Source organism: Neolamprologus brichardi, chromosome 11, assembly GCF_056152115.1.
Source record: "Neolamprologus brichardi isolate AB-2024 chromosome 11, ASM5615211v1, whole genome shotgun sequence".
NCBI lineage: Eukaryota > Metazoa > Chordata > Actinopteri > Cichliformes > Cichlidae > Neolamprologus > Neolamprologus brichardi.
In genome coordinates, this window is record NC_142114.1 from 18,620,617 (window position 1) to 18,638,346 (window position 17,730).

The window sequence follows — 17,730 nt, forward strand, 5'->3', positions numbered from 1 at the left end:
GGACTGGGATTTCGTGAACTTCCGATTTGTGTTTTCGCTTTAAACAACTTGCAGTTTGTTTTCCTTTACTGTTATCTGACATTATCATGTCTCTCTATCTCCGTCTCTTTCTCAGGTTGAGTACTGGAGAGGGGGACGGAGCGTGGTGTCCATTAGGATCCGTGTTCCCCAGCGGATCAGAGTACCTTCAGGTGCGATGCTCATCTTTTTCTGCTCTGATTTGCAGGTGCACTTATTGCTCAGTACAGCTGCTGGTTTCGTGAAAGGTATTGATTGATATTTAATGATTAACAAGGTGTGAGTGCATTTGTAACCATTATAAAAGTCTGTTCAATAATTCAGACAGATTTTTACTTTGAGGTGGTTTTGCAGAAGCTATAAGCTATAAGGCAAATATACTGCTTAAACATTTAGGAGAAAAAATGTGGAGTCTGCATTTTCTCCTTGTGCATGTGCGTGTTTTTTTTCTTCTTCCAGGAACTCTGGTTTCCTCCCACAGCTACAAACATGCTTGTTAGGCTAATTGAGGATTTTAAACTGGCAGTGAATGTGAAGGTTGCCTTTCTCTCTGTGTTAGTCCCTGTGATGGACTGGTGATCCATCCGGGCCATACACAGCATCTCACCCATCACAGCTAGGATAGACTCCAAAGGTTAAGAAATCGGGTGGATGGATGTTTGTTACAGTTGTGCAAAAAATGCAACAAAGATAGGATTTTATTTTACCAGTCATTATGTTTGTTACCTCTGGACAGAAGCAGGGTCGCTGTTTTCCTTTTTCTTCTCCTAATGCATGCGTGTGTCACTCCCAGCTTTTAGTAGATACTGAAAGACAGATAAGATCTCTTTATGCTCTTCATGAGTTCTCCTTTCTATCTTTAAAAATCATTGAAATTGCAGTGGCAAAGAAGCTCTTAACTGTAATCCTACAAGGACACATTTTTTTCAGTCTAGACTGTGCTAATCATCTTTTCTCTACATCAAGGTCATCGATATCCTCCCAAATCAGCTCTTTGCATTCTGAGCACACACTTTTTAGACTATCATAAGCATATGAAAATAAGTCCTAAAATATATTGAAATTGAACAATATGAGTAAATGTAGGTGAGTTTGGAAGCATCCCAGTACTTTTAAATCTTGTTGGCATTTCCAGCTTTCTGAGTGACATATGTTATGATCATCTGTCATCTGTAGATTGACCTGCGCAGACTCCACTTCCTGGCTCTGGTCGGCACTCAAGGTCGCCACGCTGATGGGCACGGTCAGGAGTTTGCACGCAGTTACCGGCTCCGCTATTCCCGAGATGGAGAGAAATGGATCACCTGGAAGGACCGCTGGGGCCAAGATGTGAGTGGGATTTTTCTCACGTCCTCGCCTTGATTACAAATGAACTGGATCCCTCTGTTTCTGTCACGCCTGGTAAACAAATGGAGCGAAATAACAGTTTGAATGTCATTAAATGAGCAAGTGGGGTGTCAACACGAGAAACATACAGCTGAGGGCGACTCCATTATTGATAGGATACGACTTAATATCCTGGGGCTGTTGAGTATAAATGAAGTGTTAATCACAGCTATCTGTATAATTCATTTGCATTTGATTAACTTATTATTCATTGTGAAGTTGAGCAGTTTGGAACTAAGCCAAGCTTCTGGCTGAACAATGCAACGAATGCATTTGCAGAGTTTATATTATTTTAAAACCCCTATTATTGCATCTGTTGAATATTCGATTTGGTGATACATCGTACTCTGTGTTTTGTACCACTCTTACATGGCAGCTTGGGAATTACAAACTCCGACAACAAAATTTTTAAGGAAGGCCTTACACTGTTTGGCTCTCACTTGCATTTATTATTCTGGACCTTATATTGACACACAACAAATATTGAGAAACTGCAAACTGAAGTAATTTTTTTGTGTTAATGTGTTTCATCTAAAAACAGCCTGAGGCTCTAACCTCTCAAATCAATCATTCTTTGCACCTTTATGTATTAAAGAAAAAGTTCAGTCAGTTCATTTCAGCTCCTCTTGGATTAACAAATTCAGAAAATGCACTCTGAATAAAGTTTGGGCGCCTTAAGGTGTTGATTTATTCAAGCTTACAGTTATTAGCAGAGGCAAACAACATGCTGTGTGATTGAATATTTGAACTGCTCTCCCCTAGGTGGTGTCTGGTAATGAGAACACCTATGATGTTGTGCTGAAAGACCTCGGACCTCCCATTGTGGCTCGCATGGTGCGATTCTACCCCCTCGCCGACCGGGTTATGAGCGTTTGTCTTCGGGTGGAGCTCTATGGCTGCCTTTGGAACGGTGAGTGTGTTTGAGCGTGGAGTTGATGGACGACGTCGCACAGCGTCCCCGATTTTACGGACACTCGTTTTGTCTGTGCTAGGCGCTGCGTGCCCTCCAGATCAGATAAAATATTTCATATGGTGAAGATGGCTTAGCTGGCTGTCGTCCCAGATTTGATCCTGTATCAGATGGTAATGATCACAAGTGTGTGGGTTGTTTTTTTTTTTTCATGCATTCCATACATCGAATTGAGGCATTCAAATTTACAGCCTTTGTGGGATTTGGCCAAATAAAAGAAGCCCCATATTGATGAATGGTGTTGGTCTCCATGTTTGCTGAAGCACAACACTGACTCACTGAGTATTTATGTCTCCTATCCTGCCCCACCCACCTCCCTCAGACGCTCACTGGGTTGTCAGTAAATCACAACTGCCACTGGCACTAAAAGACCAGTTCCCGGTCTGTGTCTTCAGGGACACCATCCCTCTGAAATATGCTTGAATGTGGCTTTCGGCTCTTTTCCCTTTTCGTTTTACCTACGGGCTGGAGATTATGCAGAATCTACACAATGTGATGCTGCCTCTCTAAAGTCTGATATGGAATGAAATAAAAGGTCAAATGTGTGCAATTTGACCTTTTTATTTCATTCCATATCAGATTTTAGAGAGGCAGCACAATGTCACCCCATTATTATTCCTTAGCTTTAACTTGCTTTAACCTGCTTGGCTCTCAAGCACTCGCACACCGGTACCTGCAAATACTCACATCTAAAGACACATGTTTATGTGCAATCAGGGCGTGCTGCACATATGTTATGTGAAGAACTGTGTTTATTTTGGGTAGCAAAGCACCGGGTTGGAGTCAGCGTTACTGACGTCACCTCTGTTCTCAGGGAGTGGGCTGATTAGGTGTACATTAGAGGCAAGGAGGCTCGAGTTCCGCTGGTGGATGGTGAATGGGCCAAGCAGGCCCGAGAAGCTGGCCTTTTAGTTTGTTTTACTGCTTGAAATCCAGCTGTAGCAGTTCTTCCCTGCAGCTGGGATTTCTGTTGGCTCTGTACATGTTGAACTACTCGCAATGAAAACGGGAAAAAAAAATGCTTGTTTCAAGGACCTCTCGACTAATATTTCTTCCCGTCTTGCCGTGTTTCAGATGGGTTGAAGGCTTACACAGCTCCAGTGGGTCATGTCATGCAGCTGCCCGGCATGTCTGTGTATCTCAACGACTCCACCTATGATGGGAGCACGGAACAAGGGTAAGACGTACATCTGCTCCGAGCATCTTTTCCATTTTCATTTTTATGCACGAGTATGCTGGATTTCCATAAACGCCTGGATTTCGCTCTAATGGAAATGTGCAGGCACGGCCTCGTTTATAAATCACGGCACTGCAGCGGCAAATGTGAAATATGATCATGACAACAATTCACACCACATTAGTGACACCCAGGAATGTGGGGTGAAGCGCTATCATGATGATATTTGTGGCTTCATCAATGGTGTAACAAAAACTGTGCTTATCACATCTGCTAGCTCTGAAGCCAAATCCTCTCATGAGGTTTATCCAGTCGGCCTAATCGAAAGGGAATGACATTATTTTCTTTAGTTGTTCGGGGATTTGAGGCATGTTTCCTGGCCGTGAGGTTTTTGGTAGGGAGCCATGGAGGGGGGGAAATGGGGGTGGTGTCCACCCTTGCGTGGGCTGTGCGCTTAATGGGGCTGAAATGTTTTGTTAGCCAGTGATGTAGCACTTTTGATGTAATCCAGACGCTCCCGTAGCAAAACGCACGGGTGAGGGCTCGTATGGTCGGCAGTGGGGGGAACTGTTTGGGGATCCAGTTCTGTTGCTTAGTGTTTGCTGTTTGCTGAGGTGTGTGTTTGTAGGGGGAAAACGAAGTGGGGTTGAGGTTTGTGTTTGAACTTGTGTTAGTGTGTGTGCATCCTGGTGCACACAGCTTTATTTCTGCTTTAAATGGTAAATGTACGGGTCCTTACAAAGCACTTTCTTTTCTTACTGAGCTCTAAAAGCCACACTCAGACACACAATTGGTGCTTTATTCTGTGCCTTTATACACTTTTTCTCTCTCTCTTTTTTTCTTTTAACCTCTGGTGCGCACAAAAACCAATTTGGGGTTCAGTAGCAATGCAATAAGTGCCCGAGGACACTTCAACACTTTGCACTACCTCTTTAGTTAAAGCTACCTGTTGCTTGTTTGTGTGCAGGATACAGTTTGGAGGGCTTGGTCAGCTGTGTGACGGTGTCCTGGGAGGAGACGACTTTACAAAGACTAAGGAGTTGAGGGTGTGGCCTGGGTATGACTACCTGGGCTGGAGCCGGGAAGCCCTCGGGCAAGGCAGCGTGGATATTGAGTTCCACTTTGAGAAACCACGAGTCTTCCACCACATGCAGGTAGGCACTCGAAGTTGTGCTTGTGTGCAGTAGTGCGTGTATAAATCTGTGCAGGGCGTTGTTACCTCTGCAGATAGCGTCGCTCTGCGTGCAAATCAGAGATGCCGTTGCGGCTAAAAGCGACAGTGAATGGTCTGTGCCTTCCAGGAGATCCACTTTGTAAGAATGATCATCTTTAGAAACCGTCGCTCATTTTATCGCAAACCAGTTTTTTATGTCTTTAGATAATCTCATATCAGGTCACATTTCAGTGCATTTCCTGTGTTTTTGTTTTGGGTGAACGGTTAAGAAGACATGGCAGGACTTTGTTCATGGAGATGTGAAACTGCCATAGTAAATGAAAGAAAGAGTCGGTAAATATAATTGAAATCTACATTTTTACAGTTTAAAATTGAACATAGATCTTGACTTATTAAAGAAAATGTGGCATAAATGGTTTCCATTTGCTTTCCCCTGCTCTCCCCTGTTTATTCACACGTCCATGTATTAATATTAATTTAAGAAATACTCATTTATTTATGGATTTATTTCTGTATTATTTTTTCTTTGCGTGCTGGTAGAAAACTAATAGCTTTGTTCTGGCTGGTGCAGTTACACTTTGAATAATCCCCCCTTTATAAGCAGAAATGCATAAAGAACAAACACAAAAATAAATACATTTTGGGGAATAAATATGAGGGAAAATACAAAGGAAAAATCATATATGTATAAACAGGGCAATCGGTACCAGGAGGGAAAGGAACACAGGAGCTTATTAAAACTGAGATTTCCCTCTATATGTAACAGTTAAATTGATTGGTGCCTTTAAGATCATATAAATGCATTTATGTAGTTAATATTTATTTTTTTGGCAGTTAAACCCTCCACAGTTTCCATCCAACAGGAGTCTCTTTGTCTGTGTGATACATTTCAAAGCACAGCTCAGTAAATGGGGCGTCCTTGATGCATGCCATCCTTTTCAGCTTAAAATTAAGATCTTTTTTTCTAACTGTCCGCCAAAAAAACCCTCCAAAACAACTTAAGTTGAGAAAACCAGACAGCAGTCGAATCAAACTTTCTTTTTTATGGGCTACAGTCTGAACGTTTGAAGCACCTCGATGCGTCCAGCTTCTCGAAGGCACAAAAATGTTAACTTTTGTTAACTGCTCTGTGTCTGTCTTCCTGTGTTATGAACAGGCCATTGACTTGACAAAGAAGTATTTGTAATTAATACATTGTTTTGGTTGATTAATTATCTCATTCGCCCAAAACAATCATGTCCCATTTCTCCATCTGATGAAACTGCTTAGAAATTCCTTTGTCTCCAAGCAGCTCGGGCCCTAAAACGGACTCCATCAGCACCATTATGTGTCTGTGTGTCTCTTTTTTAAACAGCACTAAGTTCCTTTATCTGCAGCGTCAGGAAGCAACATTTTTACTGGAATAGCTCTGCAGCCATTTAATTAGTTTGAATGCGCCATTGTTTATGATGGGACAGTGCATCAGTGCTCGTCTCTCTGGGAGCCACCAAATTGCATCACAGTCTGTTTGTGCGTCTGTGCGGCTTTTGTGGTTAGTTTGTGGAGCAATGAGGGGGATAATGGTGTGAAGCAACCCAGTTTGAATTATAACTGTTGTCTCATTGGACGCGGACTGGAATGTCGGTTTGGGTGAGAAGCACCATATACATCTCTGTGGATTGAACAGCCTGCATGCCTTATAAAGGGCACAAGTAATTACTCTGAAATCTCCTGACAGTGACTGAACATTTTTTTTGAATCTTTATTTTCTTTTTCCACGTGTTTTTCCACAGTTTACCTCCGTTACCTTTTAAAAATCTCTCCCAGCGGTATTCGCGGTGTTTTTCCTACGCTTATCCTGTTTTTCTTGCCTTTTCCACAGTGGTTTTCATACACTAACCTCAACTGACACGCAGCGTTACACTAGCCTGCCCGAGCGGATATGTCAGACACACAGGTCAAATAAACAAGGAGAGGGAACCTGAACCTGATTCTGGCTTGACTCGTCTCTGAAGACCGCAGTTCCTCAAACTGTGTTTAATAAGAGAAATCTGCCCTTTGACATTTTGTCAGCCATAACCTGCACTTCTTACACATTTTCTAAAGTTTCTGTTCTGTTCTTTGGTTCATTTTTGTCCAACATTTTTTCCCGTGCATGTGGACGTAGACAAACTTATCCCTTGATTTCTTAACGTGTGTCTTACATTAAGCTTTTGGTGAGTCTCTTGCAGCTGCATTCCCTGAAGGAGTAGTAAATTTCCTCATTTCTGTTGACTTATCAGAGCTCTACCTCTACCACCAACTTCCAGTGCATACCCACACACCCCATTTTGTCCCCTTTCCAAACAGAAACACTTGCACGCCGTGTGTGTGTGAGAGAGAATTAACATGTGGATTAGGTTAGAGCAGCTGGCCTTTCAGTGTGTAAGGTTTACAGCTAACCTGTCAGAACAGCCTCTGCTCTCTAAGAGGGGAAAAAATAATTTTTCTTATCATCTCGTTCTTAATTTTCAGTCTCTTAGATCTATACTTTTGACCTCAATTGACCAACCTCCGTCTTTCCCCACATCCTCATCTCTTCTTGTCAAGCTCCTCTTTCCGCTTCCAGCCACAACGACTCCTCGTATATATTAATTCCGCTTTTATGGATTCTTCCGTCTTTGGCCTTTCCCTGCTTGTAAAACAGAGAAGAACTATCCTCTATTCTCTTCTCTTCTGTCATACACTTTCTTTTCTTCTATCCTTCTTCCCTCCTCCTGTGTTCTAATTTTGTTAATTTGCAGCCCGGCTCTGCTCTAAGTCGTGCCAAAGCAATTATGGCTCAACAGAAAGAGAATGTGTCATTAATTTTGTGTGTTAATTTCCTGCCTTTCCGCGGATAATGATTGACAAAGGTCGAAAGGTTTTCCAGATATTTCCATGAGCTATTTCCGATGTACAGGTAGTGAAAAGATTTTGTAACTGATTGCAACTTTTTTCGCCACCGTATCTGTTCTTTCTTTTTCTGCTTCTCTGCACTCACACAATTTTCTCCTTCCTCTAGGTGCACAGTAATAACCGTCACACACAGGGTGTGAGAGTTTTCAGCAAAGTGGAGTGCCTTTTTAAGCCTGGCATCCTCCAGCCATGGTCCTCTCCTGCCCTCACCTTGCCTGTGCCCCTCGAGGATCTAAAAGACCCCTCGTCACGACCCATCTCTCTCCCACTGGGGGGACGGCTGGCTCAGATCCTCCGCTGCAAATTCTACTTTGCCGACCGTTGGCTGCTCATCAGCGAGATATCTTTCCTCTCTGGTAGGAAACAGAATTGAGTTTGTCCATTTTTTTCATCTGTGAGATGTGTATTTTTGCCACTCTGGCAGGCGGTTATTGCTTCTATAGACGATAGGCGCTTACGTCACACATATCCTATCAACTTGCACTATCGTGGAAGTCAAGCTGAGATTTGGCTTTGTCTAGGGAAAGGCTAAATATAGATGGCACCAAAACAAAAAACCAAAAAATACCGACCTGTGAGAGATTGGATTTTCATCCATGCTACAGCAATCAGCTTTCCTGAGGTGTTCAGTGTAAAATTTAAGTAAAGTGGAGCTGCTTATCTGTATTTCTGTGGCTTTTAGAGTGAAGCTTTCAGCCTTTTAACTGATTAACATGATCAGCATTTGAGAGTCCTCTTTTGGACATGAACAGAAAAATCATGCTATTCTCTGAGACATTATCAGTACTTTCCTATTCAGAATTTTAACAACCCAAAGCAGCCCATCTGTGAACATAATTAGCATTCATTTTTTTCTACCTGATCTAAAACACTGTTTTTAAAAAAGTGACTATTTTCCCTCCATCTGTTGTCTTCATTATCTGTGTCTAGGTTACAACAATCAGGCGCAGCATGAAGGCGAACAGAGAAAGATGAGTTTCATGCCTATCTGAGTCAAAGTCGGATAGAGGACTCCTCTGCTCTCAGCTTCAGATTACTGTGACTAATTAAGCTGTCTTTTCTAGTTAAAAACACTGTCAGGTGTAGTTGGATAAGAATCAAACGAGTTATCTCACCAAACTTAGGTGGCTCAGGTCAGGGGATCTCTCAAGTCCACATCTTGCTGCTGGACTCGAGCCAGACTGGTGATAAATGACCAAATGACGTTTGGTTCAAGCGTCTGACACGGAAAGAAAGGTTGTACGAGGTCTGTAACGGACTTTATTCACAAAACTACCGACAAATGCAGCTGTATGCTGTGTTAGTTAGAGCTGGCTCACATCTGGCATCACAAAGCGATCGGCCTGGTTGATAACCTGTTACTCAACTATCCACCGGGCTAGCATTGCTGACTTAGAGGTAATTTCAGAGTCAGATGTTCCTTACACCCTGTAATCACGTATGTCTACAGTCTATCTCTCACATTAGGGGGTCCATATAAACATTCGGCGCTCATTCATTCTGCATTCAGCAGCTGAGAGTATGCTCAGAGCTCCTCTGGTTTCTGAAAGTTGACAGCAAACTCCTTCCAGCTCTCTGGTCGACTCCTGCATTAACATTTAGTCATACGTGAGCTACAAGACCGAGATGCTGGTTGCGTTGTGCAAACAAAACAGAGTATGTTATTTGATTACCTGCCGAGGGTTAGTGAGCTAACACAATCAGTCATGTTAATCAATAAGGAAAGGATCAGTTCCCAGTCAAAAACAAGGTAATTAAATGCAATGGAATTAATTGGCTTTCTCTGGAATAACAACCAGCTGTGACCACAGTCACTGTTTCCTCACAGCTGCGGGCTACCAGAAGGTGTGCTGCATCACATAAAACCCTCTAAACACATAAAACATGATTTATTTTCATTAAATTGACTTCTCCCCCTCCCCTCTGTCTCTTTTTGGTTATTCAGAGCCATTTGAGGAGGATGTCACAGACACTGATTTATTTCCTCCAAATATTCCCATGATTCCTGGCACCAAATCTTCTCCTCCTCCTGTTAATGTCACCTCCTCTGCTCCCACATCGAGCCGCGGTGCCTTCAATTCCACTACCGGGCCTACTGGTGAGTCCTGCGCTTCCCCTCTATCCCTCTGCTCATCACCCCGACGTTTATCTCCCCTCTCACTCTTTCCACTTACCATTCCTTCTCTGTTGTCTCCTTTTATCACCTGCCGTGCTCTTTCATTTACCCCTCCGTGGTCCATTCTGCGCTCTACCGCATCTCTAATTCCCCTGATCTCTCTATCATCTCCCATCTCTTCTCTTCCTGTTGCGATGAGTGTAAGCATGTCGGCAGTGCACCTGTGTCATGCGTATGAAGCAGATCCAGAGGCATGCAGCGCCAAAGGAGGCACGTGTTTGACTAGCGTCTGTCGTCATCACGAGCTCTGAAATTTCTTTGCCTGAACCTCTGTGCCCGATCCTTATCTAACACAGTGTGTTGTATTTAAAGGAGAAATCAGGCTTAAAATTAAAGGTCAAATGTTTCATTAAATAACAGTGTGGCTTTTAAAAAGTTTTTTGAACTTTAAAGCTTGCTGTATCGGAGTAAAAGAAAAAAGGCAGAATTCTGCTTTCCAGGACTTTTTTTCCTCTGCTCATCACTCTCTTCTGAGTCTCCACCACTTTTCTTCTCATGCCTTCCTCCTTTGTCCATCCCTCGCTCCTCCAGAACCCCCCACCACCACCACCGCCGTCATGATGGACACCACTGGTAACTGGACGCTTTCAGGTGAGAGGAAAAAAAGAGAAGAGAGGGGATGATCAGAGGGGTGGGGAAGCTAGCTCCATCCGCTCTGGCCCTCCTCCAACATCTTAAAACTGTCCCATTGCTCGGTAGAGAGTACGAAGTATAATGGGAGAGGGATTACAGGGGCAGTCTTTGGCACCGGGCTCTGTCCCCTGGGTTTGAAGATATACAGCTGGAGGAGAAAACACTAACCGAGCTATAGTAAAATTTATTTATGTATGAATAACAACTGGGCTTCCTGTGGTCTCACAAACTGCATGTTTTTCGGGAACTGGCTCTAGTCTCCACAGCTAAACAATAACAGGCTTTTTAGAAAGCTGGAAATGGTTTTCTGTGGCGTGTATGCTGCTTTGTCCTCGTTACTGGCTGCGGTTGAAGGGCTTTGTTTGGGTTTATTTATTACCCGCATGGTGTTGAAGTGACAGACAGAAAGGGGCCGTCTTCTGCTCTGACATTGTAATGTATCAATTGGTGGTACATGTGCGCGCATTAGCGTGGGCGCAGGTGTGTGTTTGTTGATGATATGCATTTATGTGCGCACATCCACGGAAATGCATTATGCACCATATTGCATGAGTTTCTCTGTTGCCTGTAAGGGTTTGTTTATGGGCAAAAGTTTACACTAAACTGTACCGAGGAAACTCTTTCATTCATCTTTCAAATTACACGCCACATTTGACCTTCAAAGGAGAAGAAATAGCTGCTTGATTCTGATTAATAGTTGACTTTAAAGCGCTGCATAAAGCCAAACAGTGTTGACATACTGTTCTCACAGCAGCGGGCTCTGAGAAGCTCTCTGGTATGAGCGGGCATACTAAATGCATTCTCACACAGGCAATCCCTATCAGATGCTTTGTAAGCCTGATGAAACAGCATTGGCGTGTGACCTCAGTGAGAGCGTGACTGTGCCGAAAGAGCAAATCCTCGCAGTCTGACCAGAGCATTAACTCAGACTAGCGTGCGGTCTCTCACAAGCACCCACACACGAAGAACCCGGTGTTGCATGGTGATCGATGGACATGACGTCAGACCCGCATGCAACTTTTAGGAAATCAAGGAAACATGCTAACATTTCATCCTCTATTTGCCTTCTCCAGGGCCGGCGTTTGCTGCTGTTACTCCAAGGGCGGGGCTTCCCGTGGCTAAAGACGACAGCAGCAATACAGCCATTCTGATTGGCTGCCTGGTGGGCATCATCCTTCTGCTCCTGGCTGTGATAGTTGTCATTCTTTGGAGGCAGTACTGGAAAAAGTTACTGGGAAAGGTAGGTCCAGACTCGGGGTCACATGGCATTCCTTTTTAAACTGGCGCTCATGGAGGATCAGCTCATGAAACATTTTCTTATTTATCCCAAGTGGTTTATATTCATCCGATCTTGGGTTGTATCCAAAGTCAGTCATTCATTCACAATTCCCCTACTCCCTGTTTTGGGAATTTTATGTAGGTTACTGTATAGTCAGTTAAACTTTCCAACATGACGATGATACAGGACAAAGGTGCACCGTGGAAGAGATACAGAGGTTAATGATGACTAATGATTAAATGCAGAGTGGTGTATAAACATGCAGAAAGTGAAAAGAAAAACTCAGTGCATCATGGGAAGCCCCCAGTAACCCAGGTGTGTTGCAGTATAACTAAGGGAGGGTTTAGGGTCACCACATCCAGCCCATTTTAAAGTATGTGTGCACTGTGGGATACTTTTAGTGCATGAGTATAGTAATACTTCATATCTGAGCAGCTCCACAGAAAAGACAACTCATTATATACTCATAATGAGCAGTGTGGGCTTTTCTTTTTAAACATAGTCCTGATTTTATTAGCCAAACTTTTGAAACTCCAGCTAAAACATGTTTGTTTACTTTTGTAGAAAGTCTTGAAAACCTCAAAAATTACGATAATTTTCTAGAGAACCGAAAATGGTAAACGGTAATTTTGCTGTTAACAGATTCAAGTGGAGCTACTTTCTGCTGAATAAATGGCTCTAAGCGAGAAATGTGATTAGGCTGAGCTGGTCCTTTTACCCGATTTTAAGTGATTGATGGCATCCTGAGATAACAACTGCCAGTCTTTTGGCAGAGACACTCTGCATTTCCATCTGGATCATTTTACATTTATTGCTAATTGTGTAACGATCAGTGCCTGTTTCCACGGTTTGATATCACATCTGCTCCGGAAACTCAGATGGTGCATTTATATTGCCTGAATACTCTGCCCTCCCCAGGCCCAAGGCAGTCTGTCCAGCGATGAGCTGCGGGTTCACCTTTCGGTCCCCTCGGACAACGTGGTCATCAATAACACCCACAGCTACTCGAGTCGCTACCAGCGCATCCACACTTTTCCGGATGACCGTGACCACGACAGAGAGGCAGAAGGGGAGTATCAGGAGCCCAGCGCCCTGCTCCGGCCCCGAGATCACAGAGACAGCACAGGTACCTACTCAGTTATGTAGGATATGGATGGAAATGTTTGATTCATTGAGGGGTTAAAGATTTCTGTTGTAGCTGCTCAATCCAAAGAAATCACTCTTAGTTTTGATTGATGCTAAACATGTGGTGGCAAAGATTGATCAGCCACTTGCAACTGGCTTGGAAACGATGCACTCTTCCACATGTACAGTGTGTAAATTTCTACAATAATGTATGTGGTTTATACGGATTGCTTTGTTGATCATATCAGAAAGCAAACACATTTGGAGATGGGGGAAAAAATGTGGCATGAATGTCAAGAAAACAATAGTTTTACAACACGTTCCACCACGCTAAAGTAAATCAAACTAAACACCCTGCGAGGGAGAGGGCCTTCATGAAGATGCACAGCACAGAGGGGGCACAAAAGAGCTATTGTTCTGGAAAAAGGGAAGAACAAAGCAACAAGGGAGGGGGAAAGACGAGTAAAGAAATAAAAGGCATTCCTTTGCTTGCATTGTACCGCAGGAGGTCGGCATGCCGTCTTTACTAGGCGCCTGTGTAAATTTGAAATAACACGAGTAACAGAAACATTATTTTATCCACTGGTTCTTGTTATGTTTGATTGTTGCCTGAGTTACGTTAACTTGCCTGTTTTTGCAATGCACTTTTGTTCTGTGCTCCATGTGCCAGCGCAACCCCACCTCATCCCTTTTTATTATGATGGATATGCTAACATTGTCATGCTAATGATTGGTATTTTGTTTTGCTGTGTGTGTACTTTGTGCCACTTTCTGTGCGTTGTACGATCCACTTTGTGGTGCCTGTGTATACCCCACCTCGCCCCGTGCATCCTCTTGTGTGTGTGTGTGTGTGTGTCTATGTGTGCACTCCCAGCCTTGCTGTTAAACAACCCAGCCCATTACCTGCTCCTACCAGATCACAGAAAAGGCTCGAGAGCATTAGTCGTCCCCAGCTCCACACAGGTTCGGGAAAAGAGCCTCAATGTGCCCCAGGGTAAGAGACTTCAGACTGGGCCAACAGTCAAGAGGGGCCCCTGCTTCATTACCTACCTATCCATCCGTGACTACCTGAGTCGAGACGGCAGATGTGCTGTCGCAGTCGAGACACAAACATTTCTTCCTACCTAGAATTAGTGTATTTTGCATGTGTCTGACCTCTCCACTCATTTCTCATTCACTCACCACTCAAATTACTCATTGCTTGTTTGAAGGGATGGTTTGGCTCTTGGGTAATTCTAAAAGTGTTCACTGACTAACAGACTCAGACTTTTTTTTTTCTTTTAATATAGCTTGCAGCAAACTGAGCCAAGCTGAAAGCAGAGCTGTCATACTAGCAGTCATGCTGCTGCTAGATGCACTAAGCAGTGTGGCTGTAATGATCAATTGGACGGTCCCCCCCTGTAGTTTGTACCTTTCACTGAGTGACTGAGCAACTTTTATTTATGAAGAGAAATAAAGTTACTGGCCAATTTATTAGGTTTGCACCCTTTTATGCCTTCAGAAGTGCCCTACTGGCACCCAGTGTGGTCTTCTTGCTGTAGCCCATCTGCTTCAAGGTTTAAAATGTTGTGCATTCAGAGATGCTTTTCTCTCTTCATTCTTCATTCAGAGATGCTCCTCGCTTATAACGAGTGGTTATTTGAGTTATTCTTGCCTTCCTATCAGCTTGAAGCAGTCTGGCCAGTCTCCTCTTGCCTCTGACTTCAAAAAGGAGTCACTGGATATGTTCTCTCTCCGAGCTCATTCTCTGTAAACCAGAAATGGTTGTGTGTAAAAATCCCAGCAGATCAGCAGCTTCTGTAATACTCAGACCAGCCACCAGCATCCATATCACATTCAAAGTCAGTTAAATCACATTTCTTCCTCATTATGATGCTCGGTTTGAACTTCAGCAGGTCTCTTGACCATCTCTGCATGGCTGAATGCAGTGAGTCACCGTCATGTGATTGATCAAGCGGTATTTATGCTCACTGTTGTTAGTGAGTTTGCATTTTTAACGTCATTTTACAGAAAAAAGAAAATACATCAGAGGACAAATGTATACAAGACATAAATCACAAGAAGTATTGTGACAAACTTTATCAGACGAATAATTCTAAGCGTCTTACTTCTGAGAAGGTCACGATTTTTGTTGCTGTGTACTAAGTGGTATTAGAGACAAAATTAGAGAAAATGTGAATTATTATTTTCAAAATTTCAAATGACATTTCTAAATTTAATTACAAATCAATTACTGGTCACAAAAGCAAAGTTTGAATAGAACAATGTGCATTTTTCTACCTTGGAGCTCACCCACTAGTTTCTGTCTTTCTGTTTCTCTACTTGGTGCTTAATTAAATGGACAGCCTACATTGGTCTTCACAATCCACAGCAAAAATAAAAATCACAGTATTGTTTTCTTAACTTGTACGTCTATTTGTTTTTAATAAATAGAAGCAGCATTATTAAAAACACTGAATTAATAATTAATTACAAGCCTCAGTCCTGGATCGTAATCCTGGCGCCACGTCTGCAGTCGTTGCTGGACTCTTCCACAGTTCCCACCATTGACTTCGACATTTGTGGGTTTGATTGAATCATTAATTATTGGCAGACCGCAATAAAACTAGCCTCGACGGCTAAATGCGGTGATGCCTTCGCTTCACGTCATCTGGTCACAATTTTAATTTGTCTAATAATTTGGTTCATGGCCAAAAATCGGTAAAACTAATCTCGACCAGTCTCTTATGCACGTTGTGTTTTGCTACCTGTTTAAAATTAACATGTTAGTCCTGCCGCTGTGAGCCTGTTAGCATGCTGCTGTTTGCAATCAATCACAGCCGTACAGAACTGCAACATGGCTTATTTTTCTTAATTTTTTCTTAATTATCATTAATTATTATAAAGTCCAAACTGCTGAATTTAAGCAGTTGTTTAAAACATAGTTAATATTCATGGGGCCGTGGGTGCTCAGCTTGAAGTGGATAAAAAGTCTCTTATCGTTCCCATTATTATTTTAACAAAAATATAACAACTTAGTATTCAAAGGCCACACTCCCGCAAGTGTTTGACTTTTATGAACTGTTGAAACCTCATGAGAGGAGTTTGTGTTGAATGCAAAGTTACCCCTTGTTAAATTAAATATTTCAGAGCTGTTCATATTCTATTAGTAAGCGCAGCAGCACATTTTAATTAGGTTTAAATCTAAGCAGAATAGACCGATGCTGTGCAATACATGAAAGGGTTTTGGGGTTTTTTAAGTAAGAAAGTTTAGCCTTCAGTCAGGAGCATGTCACTGATTTTGACAGCACCTTCATGCTTTTCACGTCACAGACCTCCGTGATTTATTTCTTATTGGGGTGATTCAGTGTGTCCGCTTAAGCAAAAGTCTCCCCTGCCATCACTGCATTGTGTGAATGAGCATACCAGACACAACCGCAGTGAGAAACGAGCTCACAAATTTGTGATTGCTGATGACTCTTAATAAATTAAGACGATCTAGAGATCCCCGGTGTGCGCTGGAATTTCTGTTGGATGACAGTTTCTGAGTTATTCTTCCTTTAGCTCAGCGTCCAGGCAGATGAATGACTGCACAGCTGTGCGGGCCTATCATCTGCTCATTTACAACGCTGAATGTGTGAGGTCAAAACGCCTTTTGTGTGTGATTTCACTCAGGTTGCCTGTTTTATTCTTCTAGTAGATGTGCTGAACTTTATTGAACAAGTCTCACTGCTCAAATGATCCAATCCATCCCTTCACAACAAGAATTCACAAACTGTTTAGAGACAGCTCTGTTTTTTAAATGTATTTGATTACACATTTCTTCTCTCACAGTAGTTTCTCAGTCTCATCCAGCCTCTCTGCGTCTTCCTCCTCTCTTCAGCTTGTGGTCTGGACTTTGACACGGAGAAAGGTTTCCCCCCAGCACAGGATGAGCCTCCTCCCTACCCCGGGTCTCCTCCTTACCCTTCTCTCTCTCCGCCCGTGTCTCCCCCGATGCCCCCCAGCGTCCCCCACTATGCTGAGGCAGACATCGTGAGCTTGCAGGGTGTCAGTGGCAACAACACCTACGCTGTTCCGGCCTTGGCCTCTTCAAGCCCCGGGGCTGATGCCGCCCCGCTGCCAGAGCTGCCGCGCCAGTGTCTCATCTTCAAGGAGAAGCTCGGGGAGGGGCAGTTTGGAGAGGTGAGAAATGAGATGAAAAGTAACTCCAGTGGGTAGAAGGGTGAGTGTGCTTTAACAGTGCCTGCCTTTTTCATTTTTTGGGTGAAAGGTACACCTGTGTGAAATCGAGAGCCCTCAGGACCTTCCTACACTGGAGTTCCCCTTCAATGTGAGAAAAGGTCGCCCCCTCCTGGTAGCTGTGAAGATACTGCGCCCAGACGCCTCCAAGAACGCCAGGTCTGTAGCATCATATGCACCTCAGCCTGGACTCTGGCTTCAGTGTGATTCACAATTTTCTTTCTGTTATCCCACCTTGTCTTTCACGCTTCCTCCTGAGGTCCTTGAACCTAATAAGTTTCTTAATTATCAAGGAGTATTTAGTGGTCATTTGAAAACAAATTATTGGATATTCTCAGGTTCTCTGTTTTATTTGAAGTGTTAACCTTTAGTAGAAGTTTGTTGCCATTTTTGTAAAGCAAACCTTGTTGTTTTCTTGTACAAATCACTCACAAGCCACTTGCTGGTGACAGCGAGCTGATTACTGCCTCTACAATAAATGCCTGCTTCTCTCTCTGATCTCTGTGGATCAAAAGTTAATTAAGAGAATTCAACTGCTTATTTGATGCCTATCACTGTGCAGACATCTCTCCCTGTCTGTGACCTCTAATGATATGTTTCTGTCTTGGAACTAATTGTAGGTTTTTTTGGCCATATGTGCACAAACTAGGTGAGG

General features: G+C 43.1%; 1 protein-coding gene across 4 annotated transcripts in view; it reads left to right on the top strand.

Annotated features, from left to right (window-relative positions):
• Positions 1-17,730, top strand: part of ddr1 (discoidin domain receptor tyrosine kinase 1) — a 48,501-nt gene that overhangs the window by 23,945 nt on the left and 6,826 nt on the right. The window contains exons 4-16 of one of the 4 annotated variants that reach the window (XM_006802832.3): positions 116-191; positions 1,195-1,347; positions 2,167-2,314; positions 3,449-3,551; positions 4,519-4,705; positions 7,748-7,997; positions 9,587-9,739; positions 10,349-10,408; positions 11,524-11,690; positions 12,648-12,855; positions 13,729-13,848; positions 16,717-17,018; positions 17,107-17,234. In XM_006802832.3, coding sequence (XP_006802895.1) covers positions 116-191; positions 1,195-1,347; positions 2,167-2,314; positions 3,449-3,551; positions 4,519-4,705; positions 7,748-7,997; positions 9,587-9,739; positions 10,349-10,408; positions 11,524-11,690; positions 12,648-12,855; positions 13,729-13,848; positions 16,717-17,018; positions 17,107-17,234 — 2,055 coding nt within the window. The remainder of the gene's footprint in view (positions 1-115; positions 192-1,194; positions 1,348-2,166; positions 2,315-3,448; positions 3,552-4,518; positions 4,706-7,747; positions 7,998-9,586; positions 9,740-10,348; positions 10,409-11,523; positions 11,691-12,647; positions 12,856-13,728; positions 13,849-16,716; positions 17,019-17,106; positions 17,235-17,730) is intronic. The other 3 variants (XM_087848267.1, XM_035913041.2, XM_035913040.2) reach the window with 3 other exon arrangements.